At 38.6% G+C, this 27,137-nt stretch overlaps 1 protein-coding gene across 4 annotated transcripts in view; it reads left to right on the forward strand.

Moving 5' to 3' along the window:
• Positions 1-27,137, forward strand: part of ATRN (attractin) — a 121,968-nt gene that overhangs the window by 53,741 nt on the left and 41,090 nt on the right. For 3 of the 4 annotated variants that reach the window (XM_064475845.1, XM_010988268.3, XM_031434141.2), the window contains exons 10-23: positions 16-170; positions 1,302-1,386; positions 4,717-4,937; positions 6,889-7,010; positions 7,889-8,027; positions 8,659-8,849; positions 9,154-9,373; positions 10,586-10,771; positions 11,328-11,564; positions 16,610-16,747; positions 19,619-19,712; positions 21,109-21,161; positions 24,075-24,169; positions 26,627-26,705. In XM_064475845.1, coding sequence (XP_064331915.1) covers positions 16-170; positions 1,302-1,386; positions 4,717-4,937; positions 6,889-7,010; positions 7,889-8,027; positions 8,659-8,849; positions 9,154-9,373; positions 10,586-10,771; positions 11,328-11,564; positions 16,610-16,747; positions 19,619-19,712; positions 21,109-21,161; positions 24,075-24,169; positions 26,627-26,705 — 2,015 coding nt within the window. The remainder of the gene's footprint in view (positions 1-15; positions 171-1,301; positions 1,387-4,716; positions 4,938-6,888; positions 7,011-7,888; positions 8,028-8,658; positions 8,850-9,153; positions 9,374-10,585; positions 10,772-11,327; positions 11,565-16,609; positions 16,748-19,618; positions 19,713-21,108; positions 21,162-24,074; positions 24,170-26,626; positions 26,706-27,137) is intronic. The other variant, XM_064475844.1, reaches the window with a different exon arrangement.

Here is a 27,137-nt window from a genome sequence, read left to right on the forward strand (position 1 = left end):
AAATAAACCCAAAAGGACCATTCTTAAGGACAGCCGATTTTTCCGTTACTTGCACACAGCTGTGATAGTGAGTGGAACCATGCTGGTGTTTGGAGGAAACACACACAATGACACATCCATGAGCCATGGAGCCAAGTGCTTCTCTTCAGATTTCATGGCTTATGACATTGGTAAGTTTCCCGAAGCTATTTTAGCCTCAAGAATCTTTTTTGTGTATAAGCAGCATTTTAAAAGAAACTGAAAATATTGCTAGTCAAAAATGGTCAAGCCATTTGAAAGAGGTCCAAATGGTATTTTTATGTTAATTTGACTGGTGGTGTATTCTGTTAAAAAACATTACTTTATTAAATTATTTTTGAAGTCCGTCCTTTTAATTAGTTGAATGTTAATTTTTGAGGATGAGTTGGGGTGAGTGGGCTCTCTCCTGTGTTACAAGTGAAAGCCTTACAGAGTAATGTTATGTAGTTGTGACCACCAGCATCGTGCTAAGTTCGTTTAAGTAGCTTTATCTCATTCCCTAGAAACTAGTTTCACACATTCTTGATGTAGTACTTGAGGGGAATTTTTTTTAAATTTGGTGTGGTAATATACTTGACCAGAAGAGGGCAATATTTGTTCATGCAAAACTAATATTAGAAATTCTTTTGTATAAATATCATCAGATGTTCTTTTTAAACAGACACTTATGTACCAGCCACTGAGTTCATAGGCACAAAATTCTTATAAGTTTTAAAGATTTTACATGTTTACTTATTGTACAATGAGAAAGTTACTTATATACAGAGAGAAATCTAGAAGTAAAATGAGTAAGTTACAGCCCTTGGCCTCATGGTGGGGGAGGCAGAGAACTGAGCAGACCGAATGATTGCAGTTAATGTCAGGGTGTTCTTGCTCTGAGAATAATGTATGAGAGCACCTGTAAGCATCCCTTAACTCATGGCGGGTAAGGGTTATGGTGAGGAAAGGCCTTCTTGAGGAGGAGCCACCCAGGCGGGGTCCTGAGGAACACTGGGAAGTCGTCTGGGCCAAGTTAGGCAGAACTTCTTAGGCAAGGAAGCCCACGTGCAGAGTCACGGGGGTGTTGGGTGCATTCACTAATTGAAATTGCCATGAAGTCCCCTGCCTTTCTTCCGTGCGCACCAGTCTGTTGCTGCTGCGTTTTACTTCAGAAATAATGGTGTGACTGAGGAAAACTGAGAAACACATTTGTGTTTATTGCCGTCTTCTTTCCCAAAGAAGATGCCAACTCCTGTTGATTATGCATGACAGTTTCTTCTGAAGTGTATTTTTCTTGCTCCTAGCTTGTGACCGATGGTCAGTGCTTCCCAGACCTGATCTCCACCACGATGTCAACAGGTTTGGCCATTCAGCAGTCTTATATAACAGGTAACTGGAGAAGTGCTTGCTCCTCTTCTCTTGTGTTTAAAATGAAAGTGAAGTAAAATATGAAGTGATACTGGACTTACACATTATTCACAGGATTCCTTCATGCCATTAGTTTTTCACAGGATTGTGTAGGTATGAATTTCCTAATTTATATTGAAAATATTTGATATGGATTTGAATTCCTTCTGATGCCAAGTTTGTTGATGTGGTTTTGTTGGCACACGGGAGTAAGCTGTGTTTGGCGTCTGAGTGTGTGGGACAACAAAGTTGTGTGTAGTTACTGTCTTACGCCTGCTGCTTTTTGCTATTTGTGGTGCTTAGGTTGTCAAGTTTCTTAAAGTTTTATCTGAGTGGTGAGGAAAGATTTGAAAAAAAAAAAAAGGAGACAGGGCTCTTCAGATGAGGGATGGGAAGAGAGTTGGTAGGATTGTGATACTTCATATAGATCAAGTCTAGTCTTTGGACTGTACTGTATTTCATTGCCTCATTCAAAAATGTCTGGCCCAGACTGACACATCTCTTCCTAAATCTGTTCCTGGAGAAAGACCTGTCATATGAGGGAGATCCAGAGTGGCCACTCAACCTGTACCTTGAAGTGTGCTTTACAGATTTTCCATTTGTTAAGCAGTCTAATCATGTTATTAATTTTTCTCATTTTGTTTCTTCTGTTGTCTACTTCACCTTTTAAAATTCTAGGTCTTACCAAACCTGTAACTTTTTTTTTTTTGCTAGACAAATTTACTGTCTTGTTCCAATAAAAGGAATGTATAACCAGAGAGATGTAGGTTTCATATTCTTTTTCATTATAGATTATTATAAGATATTGAATATAGTTGCCTGTGCTATATAGTAGGACCTTGTTGTTTACCTATTTTATATAGAGTAGCTTGTATCTGCTAATCCCAAACTCTTAATTTATCCCTCTCCCCAGCTCTTCTCTCCTTTGGTAATGATAAGCTTGTTTTCTGTTTGTGAGTCTGTTTCTGTTTTATAAATAAGTTCATTTTGTATCAATTTTTTAGATTCCACATGTAAATGATATCACATGGTATTTGTCTTTCCCTTTCTGACTTAACTTCACTTAGTATGATAATCTCTAGGTCCATCCATGTTGCTGCAAATGGCTTTGTTTAATTCTTTTTTTATAACTGAGTAGTATTCCATTGTGTGTGATAGCTTCTTTGTCCAGATCTGTCAAAGGACATTTAGGTTGCTTCCATGGATTGACTATTGTAAATAGTGCTGCTGTGAACATTGAGGTGCAGGCATTTTTTTGAGTTAGAGTTTTGCCTAGGACTAGGATTGTTGGGTCATGTGGTGAGTCTTTTTTTAGTTCTTTAAGGAATCTCCATGCTGTTTTCCATAGTGGCTGCACCAAATTACATTCCCACCAACAGTGTAGGAGGGTTTCCTTTTCTCCGCACCCTCTCCAGCATTTATCGTTTGTGGACATCTTAATGATGGCTTTTCTGACCAGTGTAAGGTGATACCTCATTGCAGTTTCGATTTGTGTTTCTGATAATTAGCGATACTGAGCATCTTTTCATGTGCCTATTGGCCATCTTATGTCTTTTCTTTTTTAATTGAAATATAGTCAGTTTACAATGTGTCAATTTTTTGATGTAGAGCATAATGTTTCAGTCATACATAAACATACATACATATATTTGTTTTCATAATAGGTGCCATCTGTATGTCTTCATTGGAGAAATGTTTGTTTAGATCTTCTGCCCATTTATTGATTGGGTTGTTTATTTTTTTGTTATTGAGATGTATGAACTATTTGTATATTCTGGAAATTAAGCTCTTGTCAGTTGCATCATTTGCAAATATTTTCTCCCGTTCCATAGGTTGTCTTTTCATTTTGTTTATAGTTTCCTTTGCTGTGCAAAAGCTTGTAAGTTTCATTAGGTTCCATTTGTTTATTTTTGCCCTTATTTCTATTGCTTGGTAGACTGCTCTAGGAGAACTTTGCTGAGATGTTTGTGAGATAACATTTTGCCTATGTTTTCTTCTAGGAGATTTATTGTGTCTTGTCTTATGTTTAGGTCTTTAAGCTATTTTGAGTTTATTTTTGTTTATGGTGTGAAAGAATATTCTAACTTCATTGATTTATATGCTGCTGTCCAGTTTTCCCAACACCATTTGCTGAGATTGTCTTTATTCCATTGTATATTCTTGCCTCCTTTGTCAAAGATTAATCCAATACCATGCTGTCTTGACTACTATAGCTCTGTAGTATTGTTTGAAGTCTGGAAGGGTTATTCCTACAGCTTCATTCTTTTTCTTCTGTGATGCTTTGGCAATTCTGGGTCTTTGGTGATTCCATATAAATTTTAGTATGATTTGTTCTAGTTCTGTGAAAAATGTCCTGGGTAATTTGATAGGGATTGCATTAAATCTGTAGATTGCCTTGGGCAGTATGCTATACAGAAGAAACTTAAAAATCTATTTCCCTGTAACATATTTATAAATAATTTTTTTCATGGTGTATTATTTGTCTTTTACTTTGCTTACAACATTATTTTCTATGCAAAATGTCTTTTTAATTTATGTAATCAAAATTTTCCATATTTTTTATTACCTTCTGGATTTTAAATCAGAGGGATTTTTTCCCCCTACTCTCAGATTATAGAGTAGTTCATCCATGTTTTCTTTTAGTGCCTGCATAGTTTCTTTTTTTTTTTTTTTTTTTTTCAGGTGGTTCTCTGATCCATTTGGAATTTATTCTGGTATAGAGAGTGAGAAATGGACTCAACTTTATCTTTTTCCATATGTTTATTTAGTTATCTTGGTATTACTTACTGAGAAGTCCATCTTTCCCCCACTAATTAAAATGCCACTTGTACTGTTTACTAAATTTCCATATGTACTTTTACCTGTTTCTTATTGGTCTGTGTTTTCATTACAGAGTTTTGATTAGACAGGCTTTATCTATGCCTTTTAAATTGTATGGATTATTTTTAATATTTAAAAACGTATATGTAGGATTATGTATGTAATTTTAAAAGATGTTAGGTTATACTGATACTTAAATATTCCAGAGAATCCTGGTTAAAAGTCACCAGGTTATCATGAGAGCTTTTTAATATCGTAGCTATAAGGAGTAGGTGGGTACTCCTGGGTAGTCTACTCTGGGTAGCCACAGGCCAGTGTGAAAGTTGGAATTTGGGAGGTAAGGCTGTAAGAATGTTTTCTGAGATCTTGAAAAGTAATTTTTAAGGGACTTTCAATATGTAAGATTTGTCTAAAAAATTGTAAAGAGGTATATCATGACTTTGCTTATATAAGTTTTCAGTAAACTGTTTCTCTCCTTTTTTTTTCTTTCAGTACCATGTATGTATTTGGTGGCTTCAACAGTCTCCTCCTCAGTGACATCCTGGTATTCACCTCGGAACAGTGTGAAGCACACCAGAGTGAGGCTGCTTGTCTGGCAGCAGGACCTGGCATCCGGTGTGCATGGGACACAGGGTCATCTCAGTGTGTCTCCTGGGAGTTGGCAACTGATGCACAGGAAGAAAAGTTAAAATCAGAATGTTTTTCCAAAAGATGTATGTTTTTTCTCTTCTTAACATTTAATTAATTTGAGAGCTCATTCTTTTTTATCTGAATTATGGAGGCACTTAGCCTACATGTACTGTTTATGTTCATTTTACTATCCCAAATTATTTAGTAATAACTTATGCAAATGCTTTATGAATGTTTGAAAATTGGTTTATAAACATCTTTATAATGGTTGGGAACATGCCATGTGGCTCCTGGAAGCCATCTGCTTGTGATAAAGGCAGAACCTTTCTAGCATTGCATGGACTGTACACCAACTCCGGAACCTGGCTGCAGTTGTTCCGAGGCACTGCAATCCAGTAGGACTTCTTTGTGATGATGGGGATGTTCTGTATCTACACTGTCCCAGTATGTTAGCTCCTAACCACATGTATCAAATACTTGGAAATTGACTCATGTAACTGAAAAACTGAATTGTTTAATGTTAATTAATCTGAATTAAAAACTACATGTGGTTAGTGGCTACCATATTGGATTATGCAGTTCTAACATTAGAAATAAGATTAAGAGGGTCAGTTCAGAAAAGCTATGTTGGAGTAGGTAGAGGTAGTTACTATCTTTGTCAAGTATTACTCTTTTCTGGCTTCTCTAGTTGGGCACGGCAGTGATAGCAAGGCAGACAGCTCCTGAGGATGAACCATGATCCCTGCTTCTAGAGCCCTTTTATCTTCTGAGCTGTCTTCATCTTGCCTGCTCAGGTTTTTATTACTCTTTTGCTTTGACATACAGCACAGTGAAATATGGTGAAGTAATATGTGAGAAAGACCTTTGAACATAAGAAAAATGTCTCTGCAAAATATGTTTTCACTTCAATTAATTTAAAGCCTATTGACTGGATTTCTTAACTTGTTGTAGCAGTTACCATGAGCGTTATGATGGATAGCTTGACTCTTACAGAACACTCCAAATTAAGGTGAACATAAATCCTCAGTAAGAACACCTGGGGAACCTTCCAAGTTCATTGGTGGTCTAGTGAGTGCTGGAGAACCACAATAACCAGAACCTGTCTCCTAAAAGGGATAAAATCAGTGAAATAGTTATTTTTTAACCACATTTTAAAAGCTCAAATTAAATGTGCAAATTTATAGGAAATAATGTTTAATTATCCTTGGGTGGTTCATTATGAACCCAGTTGCTATGATCTCATCTCAGATGTTACCTCCCTGGTTCACTTTGTGGGCCCAGTGTGTGGGTCCAGTCCAGGCGGTGATGACCAGGCAGGTTGCTGGCATCTTTGTGAGGGGGAGCCCTACCTTTTCTAGTCCATGGATTCCACCACGCGCCATGTCTGTGAATGGTTTAACAGATGAGGCAACACAGTGGTGCAGCTTCTCTTTTGTTGTTGACCTTGACTCTTCTGGGATCAGTAGGAGATCAGCAAACAGGTCTGTAGTAGCCCAGTTCTTTGACTTACATATATTTGTGCAAGATGGAGCTCAGCCTCATGCCTTTTTGGGGGTTCTGTGGTGCCACCTGCTTCCTGTGCCCAGAGTATCCTTGCATTTATAGCTGGGATGAATGACTTGGTCCTCCTATATTACGTTGTTTGGTTCCTGGTCAGCTCTTGATGTTCAATTACTAGTTGATTTTTTTTCCTTTGGAAGAAAAATATTCAAAGAACCAGACCTATTTCTGTCATATCTCGTTGTTGAGTTAAATTAACCTATCTTTTGTTTTTCATTTTCGGTGTACTTTTGTTGGAGGCATGGAATACAAAATAGCTTTTCTTCAGATTGTTTATTTATTTCTAAATAGTATTTTAACCTGAACACGCCAGTACATTTTCCTGCCAGTTTCACTCCTCATTTTACTTCCCAGCCCTTGTTACTTTGGTTTTTTTTGCCTTAGTCGCAACAAAAGCTGTACAATATTTGTAATGGCCTGTGACTTTTCTTAGGAGAAGCTGTCACGGTTGATGAGTTTTTCTTCTCTACATAGCTCTTGACCATGACCGATGTGACCAGCACACGGATTGTTACAGCTGCACAGCCAACACCAATGACTGCCACTGGTGCAATGACCATTGTGTCCCTGTGAACCACAGCTGCACAGAAGGCCAGGTCAGAGGCTGTTTCTCAAGGATTTCAGAGTATAGAAAAATCCTGAGTAGAGTTAGGTGTAGATTATAGTGTGTATAGTATAAATACTGACCTGGAGTTATTTTTAAAACCTTCAGTGTAGATTTGGATTTTATTATTGCTCAAGTTTTCTTTTAAGAAGGGATGCTCTATACTTCCTGATTTCCAGAGGCCCTGCTAGCCACACGGATTTACGTGTGGTGTTATAGAAGGCGAGACTATTACTCTTGAGTACTCCCCGCTCCCTGGGTATGGTTATGGCTGAGTACTAGATCCTCAGTGTGGGGTTGATAATGGTGTGCTCCCTCTACCTAAGCAAGGTTTGGGGAGCAAGTTAGGACTTGAGATTGAAAGTGAGTTGGGGATGTAGCAGCCATACTGAGTTGTGGAAATCACAGATTTCGCAAAATCTCTTTATGTTGTATCTTGGCTCAGCATAATTTATGCTTACCGTGTATGATTTTTTATTTAGATTATAAGGAAAAAAAAGATGATTACTCAGCTTTTATAGTTTTTGATATTCTTTGTCAGTCTGGTAAGCAGCTTATAAAATATAAAACTTTTAGCATGTTTGGGAGGTGTTTAAAAAGCAGTAAGTTCAACATCCCCATTTTACAGATTAGCAGGTTGAAGCATGGTGTTTAAAAGAGTGCACTGCTTCCTTGCCAGGTAAAGGGCATGTCCTTGAGCGGAACATTTCACTACAGTGTTCCCACTGTAGTGCTGCTTCATTTGCATCTTGTCTATCTATCTGTCTGTCTATAGTTTGCTTCCTCAGCTAGACTTTGTTGTGTTTAGTATTCTGTTTGTTCCTACCATGATCTCTCTGTGGATTTAAACTTTTGTCCACTGTGTTCTAGATCTCCATTTTCAGATATGATAATTGTCCCAAGGATAACCCCATGTACTACTGTAACAAGAAGACCAGCTGCAGGAGCTGTGCCCTGGACCAGAACTGTCAGTGGGAGCCCCGGAATCAGGAGTGCATCGCGCTGCCTGGTAAGCCTTGCAGGGGCATCTTGATGTGTTTGGGTCCAAAGACTTCACACGCACACACACACACCCTCAAGACTGTGCAGCCTACCTAGGTTGAAACCAGCAAAGGGGACAAACTCACTTTATCCATTCATCCCCTACACTACTAATGTGGTTGTTATTTTTTTTTAACAAAAATACGATTTTTAAGTATTGATTTCTATCATCCTTTGAAAGAAAGTGAAGCATTATCTGCTGATGTGGTGTTTTCCAATCCACCTTTCCAATAATCCATGTTTGTTTTTCTGCTCTTTACTTAGGATTTTAACCTTGTTTCTAATTGTTCTTCAAAAGGTGGTTTATAAATTTAACACTGGCACCAAACAAATTTTTCTCTCTAAGACGTAGGAGGATTGACCTCAAAATATGCATCTTGAGATCTAGGAAATATTACTGATAAACATTTTAAAAATTCTTACGTGTATTCTTTATTTGGTCCTTAGTAATGTGTCTGATGCCCTCACCACATCCTAACGAAGTACCTAGAATTCAAATTACAAAAACCATTTAGGTTTTTGGTAATTCAAACTGGTAATATAAGTAGTTTCGTGTGATTTCTAAAACTCTTTATTTTTCTCTCCCTTCTTTGTAAAAGAAAATATCTGTGGCACCGGCTGGCATTTGGTCGGAAACTCATGTTTGAAAATTACTACTGCCAAGGAGAATTATGACAATGCTAAATTATCCTGTAGGAACCACAATGCCTTTTTGGCTTCTCTTACAACCCAGAAGAAGGTAGAATTTGTCCTTAAGCAGCTGCGAATCATGCAGTCATCACAGAGCATGGTGAGTTAAAACCCTTGGAATTTAAATATCTAATATCCACCTATTGCTTTGCTATTAATCTCTGTGAAAATTCTGATGTCTTCTCCGAGCTATACTCCTGTCCTTTGTAAAATGGCCATGTTGAAGTGCCAGGCATGCTATGTAAACATAGAAACGATGGTCTGTACTCACCTGCCATGGCTGATTTGGGATAGGGAGGTTTTCCTGTATCTATTGGATATATGTAACTTAATGGTTTTTATCTAGAAGCCTGTTTTGGTCAAGACATTGATTATATTCATAGCTGTGCCTGTTTTGCCTACAGTCCAAGCTCACCTTAACCCCATGGGTTGGCCTGCGGAAGATCAACGTGTCCTACTGGTGCTGGGAAGATATGTCCCCATTCACAAATAGTTTGCTACAGTGGATGCCGCATGAGCCCAGTGATGCTGGATTCTGTGGAATCTTGTCAGAACCCAGTACTCGGGGCTTAAAGGCTGCAACCTGCATCAACCCACTCAATGGTAGTGTCTGTGAAAGGCCTGGTAAGTATAAGGGTGAATTAAGTGTTACTGGAAGTTCGTTGAAAGAGAAACTGTAGAAGGCATCGTTAAGTATTGTGAAATTTCATGAAAAACAGATGGAGTATTGATTTCAAACATATGAAGCAGAGTATAACCCAGAATTTTTAAAGCAGAAGGAAATGGTCTTTGGCTCTGAACAACATGAGCCATAAGCAAAACCAAAAATAACTAATACTACTCAAGGATCCTAATAGTCTAATTACCAGTGAGATTGATTGGTTTGTTGACAACAAAAGGTAATAAGAATTGCCCTGAAAGGCCAATTTCTTGGTGTTGGCAGAGAAATGCTGTGGAAGAAAGAAAAAAAAAAATGCAGAGAAAAAAATCAGAAAAGCTAGGTGACCACTACAGGGACATTGGACAAAAAGATGATGCCAGTTGGAAGAAAAACAATGGGAACGTTTGGTTATGTGACAGCCAGCTGAAGCAGACCTGGCACGCTAGCTGCGGGAGGGAGGTGCTGAAGGAGCAGCGCTTGGAGTGGCCTGAAGCGCTCCTCTGGGCTGCACTCAGGCTGTGTAAAGGCAGCACGTGGGCAAGCCCTCCGCCAGCATCCTCCTCCTGCTGAAGGACTCACAAGCAGTAGGTGGAATTTCGTGGACCTTTTTGGGAGGCTGGACTCCACTGACATCATGTCTTATTTTAGGAAGGTACTATAACTTGTCTGAGGAATACAGAGGTGTGGACAAGAATTCATAGCACTCTGGAAGTCACCTTAAAATACAATTTCCAACTTTCCCGAAAAGGGGAGCTTTTCAGCCATTTTGGATCCTGAATACTTTGGTGAATTTAATGAATGCTGTGGTTTTCTTCCCCCCAGATAAACAAAGATACAATTTTGCATATTCGGGAGGATTATAAAACCCCAGAAGTTCATCCTGAGTCTCCTATATTGTAAGGAGCTTTAGAACTCTTACTCTTATGGGAAGATTAACTTGTTCCCTCATGTCAATCCTTAACGCTCTTTGAAAAGAAAAACACTTTTCACCTCAAGTGTTTAAATATACTTGACCAAACAGTAAATCATGACCTAGTACTTTCTGTATTCTTCATTGAGTGTAGCCCACTGAATTGACTTCGTGACACATTAGTGGCTCACAACCCACACTGAAAAGCCTTTGACCTCAGTTGACTTGGTGGGAGCGCTAAGTGTCTCTCGGGTTTACTTCCCAGCGAACCACAGCGCCAAGCAGTGCCGGCCGCCGTGTGCCTTGCGGACGGCGTGTGGAGAGTGCACCAGCGGCAGCTCAGAGTGCATGTGGTGCAGCAACATGAAGCAGTGCGTGGACTCCAATGCCTACGTGGCCTCCTTCCCTTTTGGCCAGTGTATGGAGTGGTATACCATGAGCAGCTGCCCCCGTGAGTGCAAAGTGAGCTCTAGGCACTCATGAGTGCCCTGTGTGTGAGTGACAACTCCTGCATGTAGGGCAGTGCTGTCAGCCTCTGAACATTCTAGGCATGAGAAGAGACTTGACCTTCTGCTCAGGTCTGTCCAGAGACTGCCTCATGTGAACCTGCATACAGAATCAAGCACAATGACATGAGTAAACAAACGTAGGATAAATCACAAGTGCAGAAATAACTTGCCCAACTCAGTACCATATTGCTCAGCCCATGTAGTGTCGCCACATCTTAATCTACTAATTCATAAAGTAAGTGCTTTCCAGCAAATGATCACTAAGGTCTCTTCTGCCTCCAGCGTTTTGGGATTGAGAGGGGAGGAGTCCCTATTATATGTTGGGCAAAATATTGGGCTCTTTAAAAATTTATTATGTCCTTTAACAATCACAGTAGAATAGGAGTTTTGACTCACAGAAGTTGAATCGTCTGTTAAAGAAAAAGATAATTTAAATGCAGTGAATTTAAGTCTACATGTGATAGTGAATTGTAACTTCTTTTTTTTTTTTTTGTACAGCTGAAAATTGTTCAGGCTACTGTACCTGTAGTCACTGTTTGGAGCAACCAGGCTGTGGCTGGTGTACTGATCCCAGCAATACTGGCAAAGGCAAATGCATAGAGGGCTCCTATAAAGGACCAGTGAAGATGCCGTCTCAGACCCCTCAGACAGGGAATTTCTATCCACAGCCCCTTCTCAATTCCAGCATGTGTCTGGAGGACAGCAGATACAACTGGTCTTTCATTCATTGTCCAGGTAAGATGTCTTGTGTATCCAAAGTCAAGTGTTGTACTACCTACTTACAAAGAATAAAGCCTTGAAAGCTGCTTTATTTATATGGATTTCTTTTAAGAAGAAAATATGACATCATTTTAGGAGAAATGGGTTCATATGAAAGATATAATGTCAACTAATGAAAATCCTAAGGATTTCAAATGAGTTGTTTTACTTTCATTACAGAAATGTTCATTATAAAAAATTAAATATTACAGATGTAGATAAAATAAAAACTGAAATTTCTCTTGTCACCAGTACTTCATAGAGGTAAAAACTTATAACAGTTTAACATAGATATATATTTTTAAATAAAAAATACTATGCTGTATACTATGCATATGATATATATTATTCTGCAGTTTACTTTTTACTTAATACATTGTGGCAATTGTTAGGGGGAAAATTAAAAATAAAATCTGCCATCCCAGAAATTCCTCTTCACAGATATAGAAAAGAAAGAAAGAAAATGGTTTTATTATTGAATAAGCATTAAACCAGACTGTGGTGCACATCACAGCAATCCGCTAGTGAGATTGCTAAAACAGAGAGAAATTCCACTCTTTTGAACAGCCGAACATATATAATCCCTTTTATACGTGTTCTCAAATGATGATAACTTGTCCTCATGTGAGAGGATTTAACAGTTTGCTCTACGTTTTTTTCCTAGTTTATTCTGAATTTACCTGGTAGTTGGGATGACTGCCTGTGTTAGTTAATTGCCTTTACCCAAAGGGGGAAAAAACTTGTATCTATGGCAAACAGGTAGTTACAGTTTGGCTGGATTCCCACAGAGACCGGGAAGGGGGCCTGGATCCCTTGATGTTTACATTTCAAAGAGATGGCTCCTGAGCTCTTAGAAACATCCCTGCATTGTTGCTGACTTAAGGCTTATTTAGGTTTTAAACAGATTTGCATACATATACATATCAAAGGAACAGGAAGTTTTTTATTACAGATTTTCTTAATGAAGTGCTCTAAGAAAAGGAATAAGGAAACCGCTCTCTTTTCCTTTTGACTAGAGGAAAAAAGGAAAAATGCAGCCAGCCTGCCTGTCTCCCTTTCTCCCTCCTTCCCTCTCTTTTCCTTTCTCTCCCCTCTCTCTCCCTCCCTCCCTCCCTTCCTTCCTTCCCTTCTCCCCCATCCTTCCCTCCTCTCTGTCCCTTCCAGTGGTTGGTGCAAGAAGGACTAGACCATGAGCTAGCCTAAAGCTGCTGGGGTAGCTGCTCTGAGAAACCACCCCTGAGAAATTGGCCTTTGATTCAGACTTTCAGTAAATACTCGGGGATGTACTGACTGGCCTTCAGAACAGGTGGGAGAGGCTAGGCTGGTGCAGAGACTCCCAGGAGGTTAGTGGATGAGAACTTCTCCAAGAGCCTGTCAGACAGGGCTCTTTGTGAAGACTTCTGTAAGGGGAAAGCCTACTGTAAACAAAGATGAAAGGCCAGAGATAGACTTGAGAAAATACCTGTAGTGTATGTAACAAATGATTATCATCCAAAGTATGTAAACCTCCACCATCCAGGGGAAAAAAAATGCTACATGTCACCCCAACAGAAAAAGTGGGCAAAGGATGCAACATCATTCTCAGAAAAGGAAATAATGCAAGAAACGGAAAATAAAATGAGAAACCATTTTTTAATCTACCAAACTGGATTAAAAGTTTTTTTGCTCCCTTTTTTCCTCTCTAATATTTTTAAGGATCTACAGTTCTATTGCTAATCTACTAGTGGCTTAATTAATGAAATATTTTAATCTGTGCCTTTCCACTAATAGCAAGGTACATCAAGTGAAAGGAAAATCCACAAAATACAGGAAAATATTTACAAATCAGGTATTTGATGAGAGTCTAATGGCCAGAATATGTAAAGGACTCTATAAATTCAAATAAGCATATGCAAAGATGCTCAGCATCATTGAAGAGATCGGAATCCTCATACATTTTTGGTAGGAATGTAAGATGCTGTAGCCACTTTGGAAAACAATTTGGCATTTCCTCAAAAAGTTAAACATAGAGACGTCATATGGCCCAGTATATTCCCAAGAGAATTGAAAACATATGTCCACACAAAATCTTATACTGAATGCTCATAGCAATTTTATTCATAATAGGCAAAAGTGGAAACAACCCAAATGTCTGTCCGCCAGAGAGTGGATAAACAAAATGTGGTACATTCATACAGTGCAGTACTATAGGGCAAATAATAAGGAATGAAGTACTGATGTATTTTGTAACATGGGCGAACCTCAAAAATATGCTATGTAAAACCACCAGATGCAAAGACTGTATATTGTATGAAGTCATTTATATGGAATATCGAAGAAGGGCAAGTATTTAGAGACAAAATATAGATTAGTGGTTGCCTAGGGCCGGGGCAGAAATGGGGACTAGTGGGCACAAGGTTTCCCAAGGTAGCTGTACCATTTTTCATTCTCACTAGCAATGTAAAAAGGTTCAGATTTCTCCACATCCTCATCAGCACTTGTGTCTGTCTGTCTGATTGCAGCTGCTCTAGTGTACGAGAAATGGTGCCTCTTTGTGGTTTTGATTTGCATTTCCCTAATGACTGATGAAGCTGAACATCTTATTGGCCATTTGATGTCTTCTTTGGAGAACTGTCTATTTAAATTCTTTGCCCACTTATAAATTGCATTGTCTTTTTATTATTGACCCGTAAGAGTTCTTTATGAATTGTAGTTACAAGTTCCTTATTGGATTTACGATTTACAAATAATTTGTCCCATTCTGTGTGTGTGTGTTTTTTTTTTTTTTACTGTCTTGATGGTATCTTTTAAAATACAAAAACTTTAAACTTTATAAGTCTATTGTATCAGTGTTTTCTTTTATCCCGTGTGCTTTTGGTATTGTAGCTAAGAAATCAGTGCCTAACTAACCCAGAATCAGAAAGGCTTATGCCTGTGTTTTGTTTTTAAAGTGAAATAAAATTATTTCTTTGTATTTAGGTCCATAATTCATTTTGAGTTAATTTTTTGTACATGGTGTGAGATAGGAGTCCAAATTTATCTCCTTGTGTGTGTGGTTAATGAATTGTCCCTGCACTGTTTGTTGAAAAGGTTTTTTTTAACCATTGAACTTTGGGGGCACATTTGTTGAAAATCAGTGGAATATAAGAACTTACTTCTAGACTCTGGTTTCTATTCCACTGACCTATATGTCTGTCCTTATGCCAGTATCACACTTTCTCAATTACTGTAGCTTTGTACAAAGTTTTGAAATTAGGAAGTCTAAGTCCTCTAGCTTTGTTCTTATTTTTCTAGATTATCATGCCTGTTCTGGATTCCTTGCATTTCCATTGGAATTTTAGAATGAACTTGTCGGTTTTAGGAACAACCTCAAAAAGCCAGCTGATACTTGATAGAGATTATACTGAATCTGTAGACCAATTGGGAGTGTATTACCATCTTAACAAGATTAAGCCTTCCAGTTTATAAACATGGAATGTCTTTCTGTTTCTTTAGTTCTTTATTTTCTTTCAGCAATGTTTTATAGTCTTCAATGTATGTATCTTCCACTTACTTTGTTAAATTCACTGTACAAAGTATATTATTCTTACTCAGCATTCCTCCCACAGTGGAGGAAGCAGGGAGCAACAGACCAGGTGCCCGGATGCATTTGGCATATTCATGATTGTGCCAAGTGCCCCCCCACCTTGGGGTGTTATGGCAACCTGAAGATAGCTGGGGCATTGCCCTAATTTTTTCTTTCGGCCCCAGCCTTCCTCCTTTGCCCGCCCCGCGGAATGGTCCTTTCCTCCTGTAACACCTTGACAAATACCTTGGCCAGCTGTTGAGCAGGCAGAGCAGGTCATGAGGTACTTCCCGTTGTCACCACTCTCCTGAGGCCTGCTCCAGCTCCCAACCTCTGCTGGATTTTCTGGTGTCATTTGGTGGAGTGCATCTAGTCACTTTGGCAGTCCCCTCTAGGAGGGACAGTCCCTCTGGCAGGCTTATTGCAACTCAGATACCTACATGGGTGGGATAGAAAATGGGTGGAGAAACAGAACAGGTGCAAGGCCATCAAAAACTGCAAAGGCAGAGGCTGTATCACATTGATCAACCCAGACAGATCCACAGAAGTTGCTTAAGAATAGATCTTAAATGTTTCACCACAAAAAAGAAATGGTAATTATGTGACATGATGCTTGTGTTAGCCAAAGCTATGGTGGTCATCATTTTGCAGTATGTAAGTGTATCAGAGCAAAACGTTGTACACTTTAAATTTACACAACATAATATGTCAATTATATCTCAGTGGAGCGAAGGAGAAAAAAAGGCAGGTCTGCTTACAAGTTATGTGCTAAGTGAGTGGCCCCACATGGAGTCTACAGTGCACAGCTGTCCTGAGCAGTCCTGAGAGGTCCAGGCTTCATATGCCTTTCTGTTTGTAAAGTCTATATACATCAGGAGTCTTAGCAATTCCATTTATGGAAATGTTTATATATAAGCATGGTGTTTTTCTAAAAATGAAAAATTGAAAGCAAACAATATCAGAATGTAAAGGAGTGGTTAAATGACTGTTATGATTCATAGAAATCATTTTGCATTTCAAGTTTTGCTTAAGATAGAGAAAATAATGTAAAATAATTGTGATCTATATTTAAAAAATCAAAATTGAATATTAATATGTGCACAACTGTGTAAAACTATAGAAAAATTACTGGAAGGAAAGATTCCAGATGTGGACAGTGATCTCTGGGTGGTGGAATTATATATGATCTTTTCCCCTTCCTTGTATTTTTCAAATTTACTATCATGAACATATTATTTTTATAGTGAATAACAACAAAACTTTTTTTTAATGGCTACAGACTTTCACCTTGTGATCTATTTCTGATTTTCCTGAACTAGTTCTTTTTTGATGTTTCGATCTTATTTCTCAAACTGGTTTTTAGTAGTTTTGATGATTTTGTATTTAGAGGCAATAAGGAACTAAAACAGATAGTTGCAAGTAAATCTTGTGGAACTCAGTCCACCCAGTTCTACCATGGGACAATTCCTTCTTTCAGCTTGTCAGTGCAATGGCCACAGCAAATGCATCAATCAGAGTATCTGTGAAAAGTGTGAGAACCTGACCACGGGCAAGCACTGTGAGACCTGCATATCTGGCTTCTATGGTGATCCCACCAATGGGGGAAAATGTCAACGTAAGTCACATTTTTCAGGGTTACTGATTGCAAACCAGGCGGAACACAATGTCTCTGTTTGACCTGAATATCTTGGAGGGAAAAAGCCACTTGGTTTTGGATACTGCATTCCTTAAATTCTACTTGTCAGGAGGTCAGCTGAGCTGGGAGAGAGCGAACAGAGCTGCCAAGTGTAAGCAAAAAGTCAGAAATGAAGGTGTTAAGCCTTTAATCACTTACTGTGATGATGTAAGCAAGAGGCTTTAAACTGGAGAAAGCACTGACTCTCCTTGTTGCATTTGCCCTCCTGGAATTGTGGCTGGTTGAGCAGCAGGTGGATCAGGGATCAGCTCACTGTGAAGGGAGCCCTGAACAAAGGCCCAGCAAAAACCTTTTATGGCCCCCAGGGGTGGGGAGGGAGGGGGAAGAGAAAGGGCTAGGAGTGGAAAGGTACCCAGGACTGGGGGTGGGGAAAGCGTCTTCAGGGTTCCCCTCTCCTCCACAAGGTGGCTCAGCAGAGGTGCTTGAAGAAGGCCTCTGCCCAAGGCCTCAGATAAAGAGACCTGGGAATGAAGGCGCCTGAACTAAGGATGCAAATATGTGAAGAAGTGTGGCTGGTCAGGGGGCCCGAGACCTTGATTCAGCTCCCCCCCCCAGAGACTTCCACCCAGGCTGGAGGGCAGCTTTCCCTTGAGACCCACCAGGGAAAGCCTTTGTCCTTGTCTGTGGTTGAGCCTCAAAAATCATACATAGGTTTTTAACCAGGAGCAGGATTCCTCAGTACTTCTAGTATTTGTAAAGATTTAAATAGTCCCGTGTTTCCCCATACCTGTGAAATAGATTCCTGTAAGCAGTAGGACACTTTATTTTCAGGACTCAAATTATATTTTTTTAAATGACAGATGATACCAATAAAGTACTTTGTGGTTTGTTCTCGTTTCCAGTGGAAAGATCCTTCAGATCTGAGTAGGAAAGTAACTAAGAAAGGAAAATCTCTGCCTACTCCCCAAATCCCACCTCCAGACCCCTTAGCATGGCCCTTGAGAATCTGATCCCAAGCAGCCAGGAGAGAGCTAGCATCCTAGCAGAATATCCCTTAATCTCTCTGGGGTTCAGTTTCCTCATCTGTAAAATGGAGATAATAGGTTGGTTGTTGAAATGAAAGCAGTCAGCAGCACATGACAGGTAGTCAGTACTCAGAGTACTCAGTAGATGTGAGCGATTATTATTACTCTTCTAATATTCTTTCTCACCACTCATATAAAATTTCTTGCTCAGATTAAAAGGTATTCTAAAAATACTCTTTCACTCCTTGTTAATAGATTTCATCCATTAAATAGTAGTCAGAGTGTCTGACATTACTGAGTGGTGAGTGTGTACAAGGCATTGTGCTAGCAACCACCTGAGACGTAGTTGCTTTTGTTATCCCCAAGATTAAGTAACCTGCCCAAGGTGTCACTGTGAGAGTTGGTCACACTGAGGACCACATCCAGGACATGACTTTAACTCCTGGGCATGGTCGTGCCTCCAGATGCCATCATTCCCGTATCTGTAGCTGTCATCTTAGAAAAATTACATCCTCTGTGCCATTTGAGGGGCCTGAATCAGTTGTTCAGAACTTAGAGCTGGCTTTGTTTTTCAGTCACAATCCATAAGAGAAAGCATGTTTTAAAAATACCATGAGTGGTATTTAAGATACCAAGTCTTTAATGTTTTCTCCTTAGAGTTGTATAGCCCTTAAGTTACAGGTAATAGCCATGATTTTTGAATGCTTAACCATGTTTTATTAATGTATTATCTCACTTAATCCTCCCAGCAATCCTACAAGATAGGCTTTGTTATTATTATCTCCATTACATGGATGAGGAAGCTGACTTAGACATGTTAAGTAGCATGCTCAAAATTACAGGAGAGCTAAGCAGAGGGGCCTGGATTCAAACCCAGTCAGAATGACTTCAGGCCTTTTACTTTTGCTAATACCCTGCACCTCTCTGCATCCTCAGCAGAGCTTAGAGCCAAACCTTCGTGTTCCTCACTTCACATAAAGTCTCTTAACCACTGCACTATTCTATTTATAGGTGTCTTGGGGTGATTTTTTTTTCTCCACAGGGTTTATTTTAAAAGTACACCTATCTCCAGCCTAATACTTTTAATTTATTCGCTGAAAAACAGGTTATGAGTGAAAAGATGTTGAGCAAAAGGACTCATTTATTTCAGCTGGAGTATAAATGTGTCACAGCTCACACCATGTGTTGAGTGAAAGACTGTGGGGACGTGTTGATGGCTGGAGGAGGGAGATGACTCGAGTCATTTGCAATGAAGGCTAAGAAGACAGCAGGCAAGGGTGGTGTGTCCCTGAGTATCTCTGAAACACTGACCTGCCACTGGAATCCTGCCCCAGCTCTGAGCCCTGGTGTGATTTGAAATGTGGCCATTGTAGGGAAGGCACCTCAGCTGAGGCAGAGCTTAGCCAGACCAGCCCTCCCCTAGAGGGCAGTCACCACTCAGAGCGTCTCCATGGGGACAAGGACTGTGTCTGTGTGCCCACAGTGGAGATGCTTCAGAAATGTTTATTGAATGGATGAAAGAATCGTGACAGTGAAGAACAGTCTGTTGCAAAAATCAAAAGAGCAAAGGCCTCAGATGGCAGTTAACACGCATTCTCTTTCTCCTGGCCTGTGACTGTGTCACCTTTAATGTTGCCTTGACATTATTTGAGATAAATCACTAGCTGAAAAACAAGAGTCTTACCCACTAAATAAATGCTTTTGTTTTAACCTGGCTTTCCTATTGAATCCAATTCAGATAAAATTATTAGTTTTAGGAGAAGTCTCTGATAGTGGTAATCTTTTAACCCAGATGTGATCCTCTGTTCCCTTTCCTCCTCCCCAGCGTGCAGGTGTAATGGGCATGCATCGCTGTGCAATACCAACACGGGCAAGTGCTTCTGCACCACCAAGGGCGTCAAGGGGGACGAGTGCCAGCTGTGAGTACCACACTCCCGGGACTCCTGCCACAGGCCACACCTCACCAGGGAGGGCCGCAGGGCCTTGAAGCTGCCTGAACCCCAAGAGCCTCCCTCTTCCCTGTGCCTTGTTTCCATGAGCTCTGAGGGACCTCCAGGTTGACTGAGTAGAAATTTTGCCCTTTCTTCTTCTGACGGGTCTAATTTAGTAACCCTCCATACTGAGGAGGTCATCAGTTTAGCGGTAATTCCTTCACGCCTCTTTAATTCACATTTTTATGTTTGAGTGACACCAACATTTCCTGGATTGCTGACTTGAATTAGTCTTTTAACTTCAACAACTACTTGAGTTTTGTCATGTCAGGAGATTTTCCTAAAAGACAGAGTTGGAAGAGCTGGTATTCCAAGACGGGATTTTATTTGGCATTTTGGTTGTCTAACAGTAAAGGTGATTGATCCTCTTGCCTTTGACACATCCCTCCATGTTCTAGCATCTTCCTTGGTGAAGTAAGTCAGACACCTTCCAGGGAAGAGTTTGAGGTCCCCATCCATGAGGATGCAGACAGCATCAGGCAGGTATGGGGTTTCAGCCCTGGCTGTGCCTCCCCTGAGCAGGGAGCTCTTGAGGCAAGTTTCAGTTTCCCTACGCATCAGTAGTGAGACTGGTGACAATTGTTGTGAGTGTCCTCATGAGTTGAAACAAGAGAGATTGTTCCCCAATTTTTCTCTGCCTCACCAGAAAACCTCGTAAAACATACTCGTTTTATTCATTCTCTCAAGAAGAGACTTGAGATCAATTTATCCAGAGAGAGTAGGAAAAGTGAGAAATGAACATATGAAAAATGTTTTCCCCCCCATTAGCAGCTCTGATTTTATTGTAGTAAAAACAGTCAGAGAGCTGGGTGGCCCTCGTGAAAAAGCACATACTGTAAGATAGCCATTCTTCCACTCAGCCGCCACTTACATCTTTTGGCACAGTCTAAACAGTTTGCTTTGTCAGAGTCTCATCCACACCCACACATTCCAAGATGGATAAAAACTCACTACTTTTTTAGTAACTAACCACAGGGAAATCAATTTGAAAAATGTTTTAAGCACTTTTAGAAGAATATTTAGTCCATACAAAAGTGAAAATGTGTTTTTCATGATAATAAATAGGATCTGAATTTTACTGTATTTGGATGTATCTCGTGCTTTGGCAAATGTTTATCGGCTGCTGGTGGTGTGAACTGCTAGGCAGTCAGCATTGAAGATGAATGCAAAGTCTTGTTTGTCTACCTGATTTGAGTAACAGTGAAGAATGTAATTGTACTGACTCAAACACTGTAGCTTTTATAAAAGAAGCTGCTCGATTTTGAAATGAATGTAGATTCTATTTTATGCAACAATAGAAAATAATCTTCATTTTCCCCCCTAGATGTGAGGTAGAAAATCGATACCAGGGAAACCCTCTCAAAGGAACATGCTATTGTAAGTGTTTTTGCAATTCTTCTTTGTCTAGAAGCAAAGTAGCTCAGTACAACTTCATTGTTTTCTTTAACATGGTTTGAGAATGGTAAGTGCTGCAGGAATATAATGAACACTGGTGGATGTGTCCCCTAATTTGCTGTGTTACATTCTATTAGGTTTAATACATAGATGAACACTATTTTAAGCTGCTTTAATTCTGGTTGTGGTTTATATCAGTATTTTCATAGCAGATATCAGGGAAGAATACAGAAGTAGACATCTCTGCCTTTCCTTGTTTATATTCTTTTGAAACCTTTCATTTGCCATTACTTGGTTGGGGTCATCATATTTCATATTTTAGTATAGATCAAAAACAACCCTTAAAATGTAGTTGAAGTTATCATTCCCTCTGAAACTGACTTGTGTTAACCACCTCTTTAGAAACTAATATGTAAAATAAAGTAATGTCTAACTTACAGTGAAAGGTATATCGGCAAGGTGACCAGGACCAGACCTGGATGGGTAAATGCATTTTCTTCCTGTCAGAGAATCCACGTAGTAGGACAGATTATGGAACTGGAGAAAAAGGAGCTAATGTTTTGGCATTCTATTATAATTACAAACCAGCTTTTCTGAGTTAAATAGCGTCCCCTCAAAATTCATGTCCAGCTAGAACCTGTAAGTGTGTTTTTTCTAGAAAAACAAGAGGTATTTCATGATCTTTTGTACCTTAGCTGTAATTCCAAAAGAACAATTCATAAAAGAAAAAGTTGTCTATTGGGATTTACCAAATTTAAAACTTGTTTTTAAAAAAAAAACAAGCCACAGACACAGAAAATGTTTACAAAGCATAGCTTTGATTCAGAGTACATGAAGAATTCTTACACCTGGCAATTCTTACACGAATTACCAATAAGCACATGAAAAAAATGGGTAGCATTAGACATTTGGGATATGTGTATTAAAACTACAGTGACATACACCCTAAAATGACTAGAATCAAAAGCCAATGCTGGGGGTGAGAGGGTGGGGTTGGGGGGCATAAATTAGGAGTTTGGGATTAGCAGATACACACTACTGTATGTAAAACAGATAACAGCAAGGACCTACTATATAGCACAGGAAGCTATATTCAATATCTTGTAGTAACCTATAATGGAAAAGAATCTGAAAAAGGATATATATGTTTATATATACACACATATATATGTAAACTGAATCACTTTGCTCTACACCTGAAACTAACACAACATTGTAAATCAACTGCACTTCAATAAAAAAGAAAACAAAAATAAAATCTAAAAAATTTTTTAAAAAGCTGATACCATGCTTAATAAAAGACAACTGGATTCTCATATCTCCTTCTGCTTTCAATCTCTTGCTGTATATTTCTGTTTAAAGTATGTGAAAAAAATCTGGCCTCACCAGACAGATAGTTGGAAAAGGATAGGGTGTTTGAGTAACCTTTTTAGATTTAGATATTGTCCCTTGATACCATACTAAAACCAAACAACTGGTCATTTCTTAAAGGTTAGTTAACAGTGTGGAGTCTGAAACCACATCAATTAATTTTTTTGTAATTGGATACATTATAATATATTTCTCTGTCTTGAAAAATAAAGCTAATACCAAGTTTTAGCAATGATGTGGAGAAACTGAAGCCCTTATAAACTTTTTGGGAGAATATAAAATGGTTTTCCACTTGGGAAAATCATTTGGCAATTTCTTAAACAGTTAAAAACAAACTTGCCAACAACTTGCCATTCCCTCTTCCCCCTGGCAGCCACTATTCTGCTTTCTCCATGAATTAGACTATTCTAGGTACCTCGTAAAAGTGGAATCATACAGTATTTGTCTTTTTGTGATTGGCTTATTTCATTTAGCATAACGTCCTCAAGGTTCATTCATGTTGTAATATGTCAGAATTTCCTTTCTCTTTAAGGCTGAGTAATATTCTGTTGTATGTATGTACCACATTTTGTTTATCTGTTCATCAGTTGATGGACATGGGCTGCTTCTACCTTTTGACTGTTGTAAATAATAGCTATGATCTATTTGGCGGTTACAAACATGATTGTACAAATGGCCCTTCAGGATCCTACTTTCAGTTCTTTTGGGTATATACTCAGAAGTGGAATTGCTGGATCATTTGGTAATTCTATTTTTAATTTTTTGAAGGAACTGCTATACTGTTTTCCACAGTGGCTGCACCATTTTACATTCTCAACAGCAGTGTGCAAGGGTTCCAGTTTCTCCACATCCTCACCAAGTTTTTTTGTTAGTAGCCATTTTACTACAAGTGATACGGTACCTCATTGTGGTTTTGATTTGCATTTCCCTAATGATTTCTGATGCTGAGCATTTTTTCATGTGCTTATTGGCTATTTGCATATCTCCTTTGGAGAAATGTCTATTCAAGTCTTTTGCCAATTTTTAAATCCGGTTGTTGAATTGTGTAGTACTTCTTAGAATTAAATTATACCATCTTTGGACAGAAGGCTCTTTTTCAAGCTGTGTTCTTTTGCCACATTACATTAGCCTTTGAACACTTTCTTGCTTTCTAGAATAAAATAACTGAGGCATATATTTACTCTGAGTCTGAGGCACATAGTCCTTGCCCAGACCTGGAGTCAACCATTTTTACATGGAGTCTTACGATTAATTTATAACTTTGTATCTTTAAGCAAAACCTAGCATACTCAGTTAATATTTGTAGGTGAGTTAGGTTGGAGCCTAAAAATCTCAACCAGGGTCATGATACAAAAAGTTTTTGGTAGGTTAACTCAAACAAAATGATATTGCCCGCAGACTTGATTCCTTTGTCAGTAGTGCTGTCCTGGCTGTTGAATATTTATGAGAAAAATCAATCTGTATCTCTAGAGACTTATTCTGTTTTATTTCAGTTTTTAAATACACATTTCTTTCTTTCCATAGATACTCTTCTTATTGACTATCAGTTCACCTTTAGCCTATCCCAGGAAGATGACCGCTATTACACAGCCATCAATTTTGTGGCTACACCTGATGAAGTAAGATTTAAAAATCTTCCTACTTTGTTTTGAATTAGTGTGAATTTTTTTTCTTGATTATTATGGATAGAAGCACTGCCTTAGCAGTGGTCTCCAGAGTGGAGTACACAGGATGATGTTTAGAGGTACAGGAAAGAAATGTTAATCTACATTTATCCTCCTTTTTATCTAAAAGGTAAGAACAATGTTGTTTAGATTTACCAGGGTCTGATACACAGAGTGACATTGACTCCACACATACTTGGTTTGCCCATCAGCCCATCACAGCCCCAAACAGGAAAGTGGAGGAGATTGCAAGGGGAACTGCTGTGTCAGGGGGGCAGTGACAGAGCCCAGATTTACTCTCTCAAAATGGAAATTAATACCAGTGATGCAAGGAAGGTGGCAGAGGTGACACTTCTGTTCCTAGAATGTGTTCTTAGTCTCATTAAGTGGCAAAAACAGCACACGCTTAGCTGTCCAATAAGAACTTGGCCAGAAATAATTGAAATTGTTTTGATAACTATTTGAAATGTGTTTTTATATCTACTGTTGTTAATGGTAAACCCCAGTCTGCCACAAGGTATTACCTAGCAGCAGAAGAGAGCCAACACAGCATGACATCTAAAAGTGAAGCATCTATAACATGAAGACACACGTGTATGATTTCTTCATTGAAATACAAAGTTATTCATTCCCTACTCTGGTACATAGTGAAACTTTACTAAACTTGAAAATTATTTGGGAGCCTCCTTGGAGGTTTCTTATTTCTTATCAATATACACAAACCATTTGCCATTACAAAATTCTTGTCACAATAAATGTAACAAATAATACGTGGAAAACAATATGGTAACAAGCCGAAGTGTATTCCTTCATTAACAAATGTTATCAGCAAGCACTGCTAAATTTAAGAAATAAGTAAACCAGTTGTAAAACAAGATCCACAGTGTGGAATATTTACAATTAAAGTAATATTTGTTTTTCATATTCCACTTCAATGATAAAATTAAGAAGAGATGTACTTGAGAAGATACACTCTCATGAGTGAATAGCTTTTTAAGTAAAAATAATAAGTGACTTTCAGTGAAAATAGTTTGTGGAAAAACTGTTGATATGTCATTTCAGTGGCTGTGTTGACCGAAAGTCTTTAAAAATTTTAGAATATGGTTATAGCAAAAGTACTATACAGGAAATTTACTTAACTGCCTTGTTTCTCTTATGACAGAATATTTAATACAATTATCCAATGTATGCATCTTGTCTTTTACAAAAACACAAGGATTTCAAGTTTATTAATTCTTTCCGTGGGAAGAAGTAATTGTTAGTAATGTGCTGCCAGCAAATATTAAAAAATAAATAAACACTTGAGCTGGCCCTTCAGCTCAAGGTAGGATTTTATCAATAAATAAGAAGGTAACTGCTTTGTGAGAGAAACTTCTGGTTTGGAGACCACATTTTGAAAATGGTTATTTGGAAATGCTCCCGTTTTTGTTATTTTTGTGCTATAAGAACTATCAAAATACCACCCTGGAAAATCTTAATTTTCTAACCTGTTTTAAAGTCTTTCAAAAATGAAGAATCTCAGCAGGATTAGATCCAAAAATATAAAATACAGTATCTGAATTATTCGAAAAAACAATTCTTGGACCCCAAGAAAGAGATTAATTAGCCAAATTACAGTGAAAACAAAAAGTTAGTATCATGATTTTAATTTACCCAGCATAGCTGACAGTGCTCTTCTTTCAGCTGGCACAACACATTTCTCAGAGATACCTTTTTCAGTCATTAAAACCACAAGTCAGAATGTATTAAACTAGCTCTTCAAATTGCTGTATCTCTAAGTGGTTATATAGAGTTTTCAAAGGTAATAAAGCATATTCTGTTTTATTCAAACAATCTTTTTAGTGAGAGAAAAATGTTGTTAAATCATGAATGAAGACAAAAGTTTTTCAGTTTATTTCAGCTTTATGTGCTTTTTTAAAAAAAAATTCCATTTTGGAGAACTCTACACTGTATATAATCTATGGGTTCACAAGTACATAGGTTTAATTTGTAAATAAATATAAATTGGGGCACTTGATCAAGTGTTTTACTCTCCAGATGTATGGAAAGGGCTGCCCAGAGGACCCTCAGGAGGCTTATCCCCCTAACATAGGTCACAGGATATAGGTCATTGTGCTCTGGGAAGGGTGTTTTTAAAAGATATTTTTTCATGGAGTTAGGCATTTGATTAAGCATTAAATCCCGTATACTTTTATGGGAGGGAAATGAAATTTACTTGGGACATATTGCTTATGTTAAGGAGAATTGGTTAGAAATTTTACTAATTCTCCTGTAAGCCATGAGTTTTTCTTAAGACATGAAAGTATATTTTTTATTATTAAGGAAGTTAAGAATAGTAAAATAATTACTGCTTTATTTTAAAATCAGGAAACTGTTATAATTAATTTTCTAATTATTTGTTTTTCTCACCAGCAAAACAGGGATTTGGACATGTTCATCAATGCCTCCAAAAACTTCAACCTCAACATCACCTGGGCCCCCAGCTTCTCAGGTAAAGACAGACCTAGAGAAGACCTTCCAAGTAGAGGTAACAGATGAGAAGGAGTTGAGAAAGGAGGCTCTGGAGACAGACAGATGGGTTTGAAACCCACCTTTGCCACTTAGCTGGGAGACCTTGAGCAAGTGTCTAAAACCTATCTCTAGACCCTTACGGGTTATTCATCTTAAAGAGAAGATAATAATATTTATCTCCTGGAGTTACTGTGTAGATTAAATTAAGCTATAGCTGTCAGTGCCTGCCATGGTCTTAGGATCAGTGTGTGCTCACTACCCCTGCTCTCCTACCACCATTAATACCGTGGCTCCAGCACTGCCGTCATCGTCCCCATCCGTGCTCCAGAAGTGAAAAATGCAGGTGACTCAGTCTCAAGAAATGGAAACATTTTTATTAGAATGAGATTTTGGTGGGTACAAGGGAAAATGT

This window comes from Camelus dromedarius, chromosome 18 (genome assembly GCF_036321535.1).
Source record: "Camelus dromedarius isolate mCamDro1 chromosome 18, mCamDro1.pat, whole genome shotgun sequence".
Taxonomy (NCBI): Eukaryota; Metazoa; Chordata; class Mammalia; order Artiodactyla; family Camelidae; genus Camelus; species Camelus dromedarius.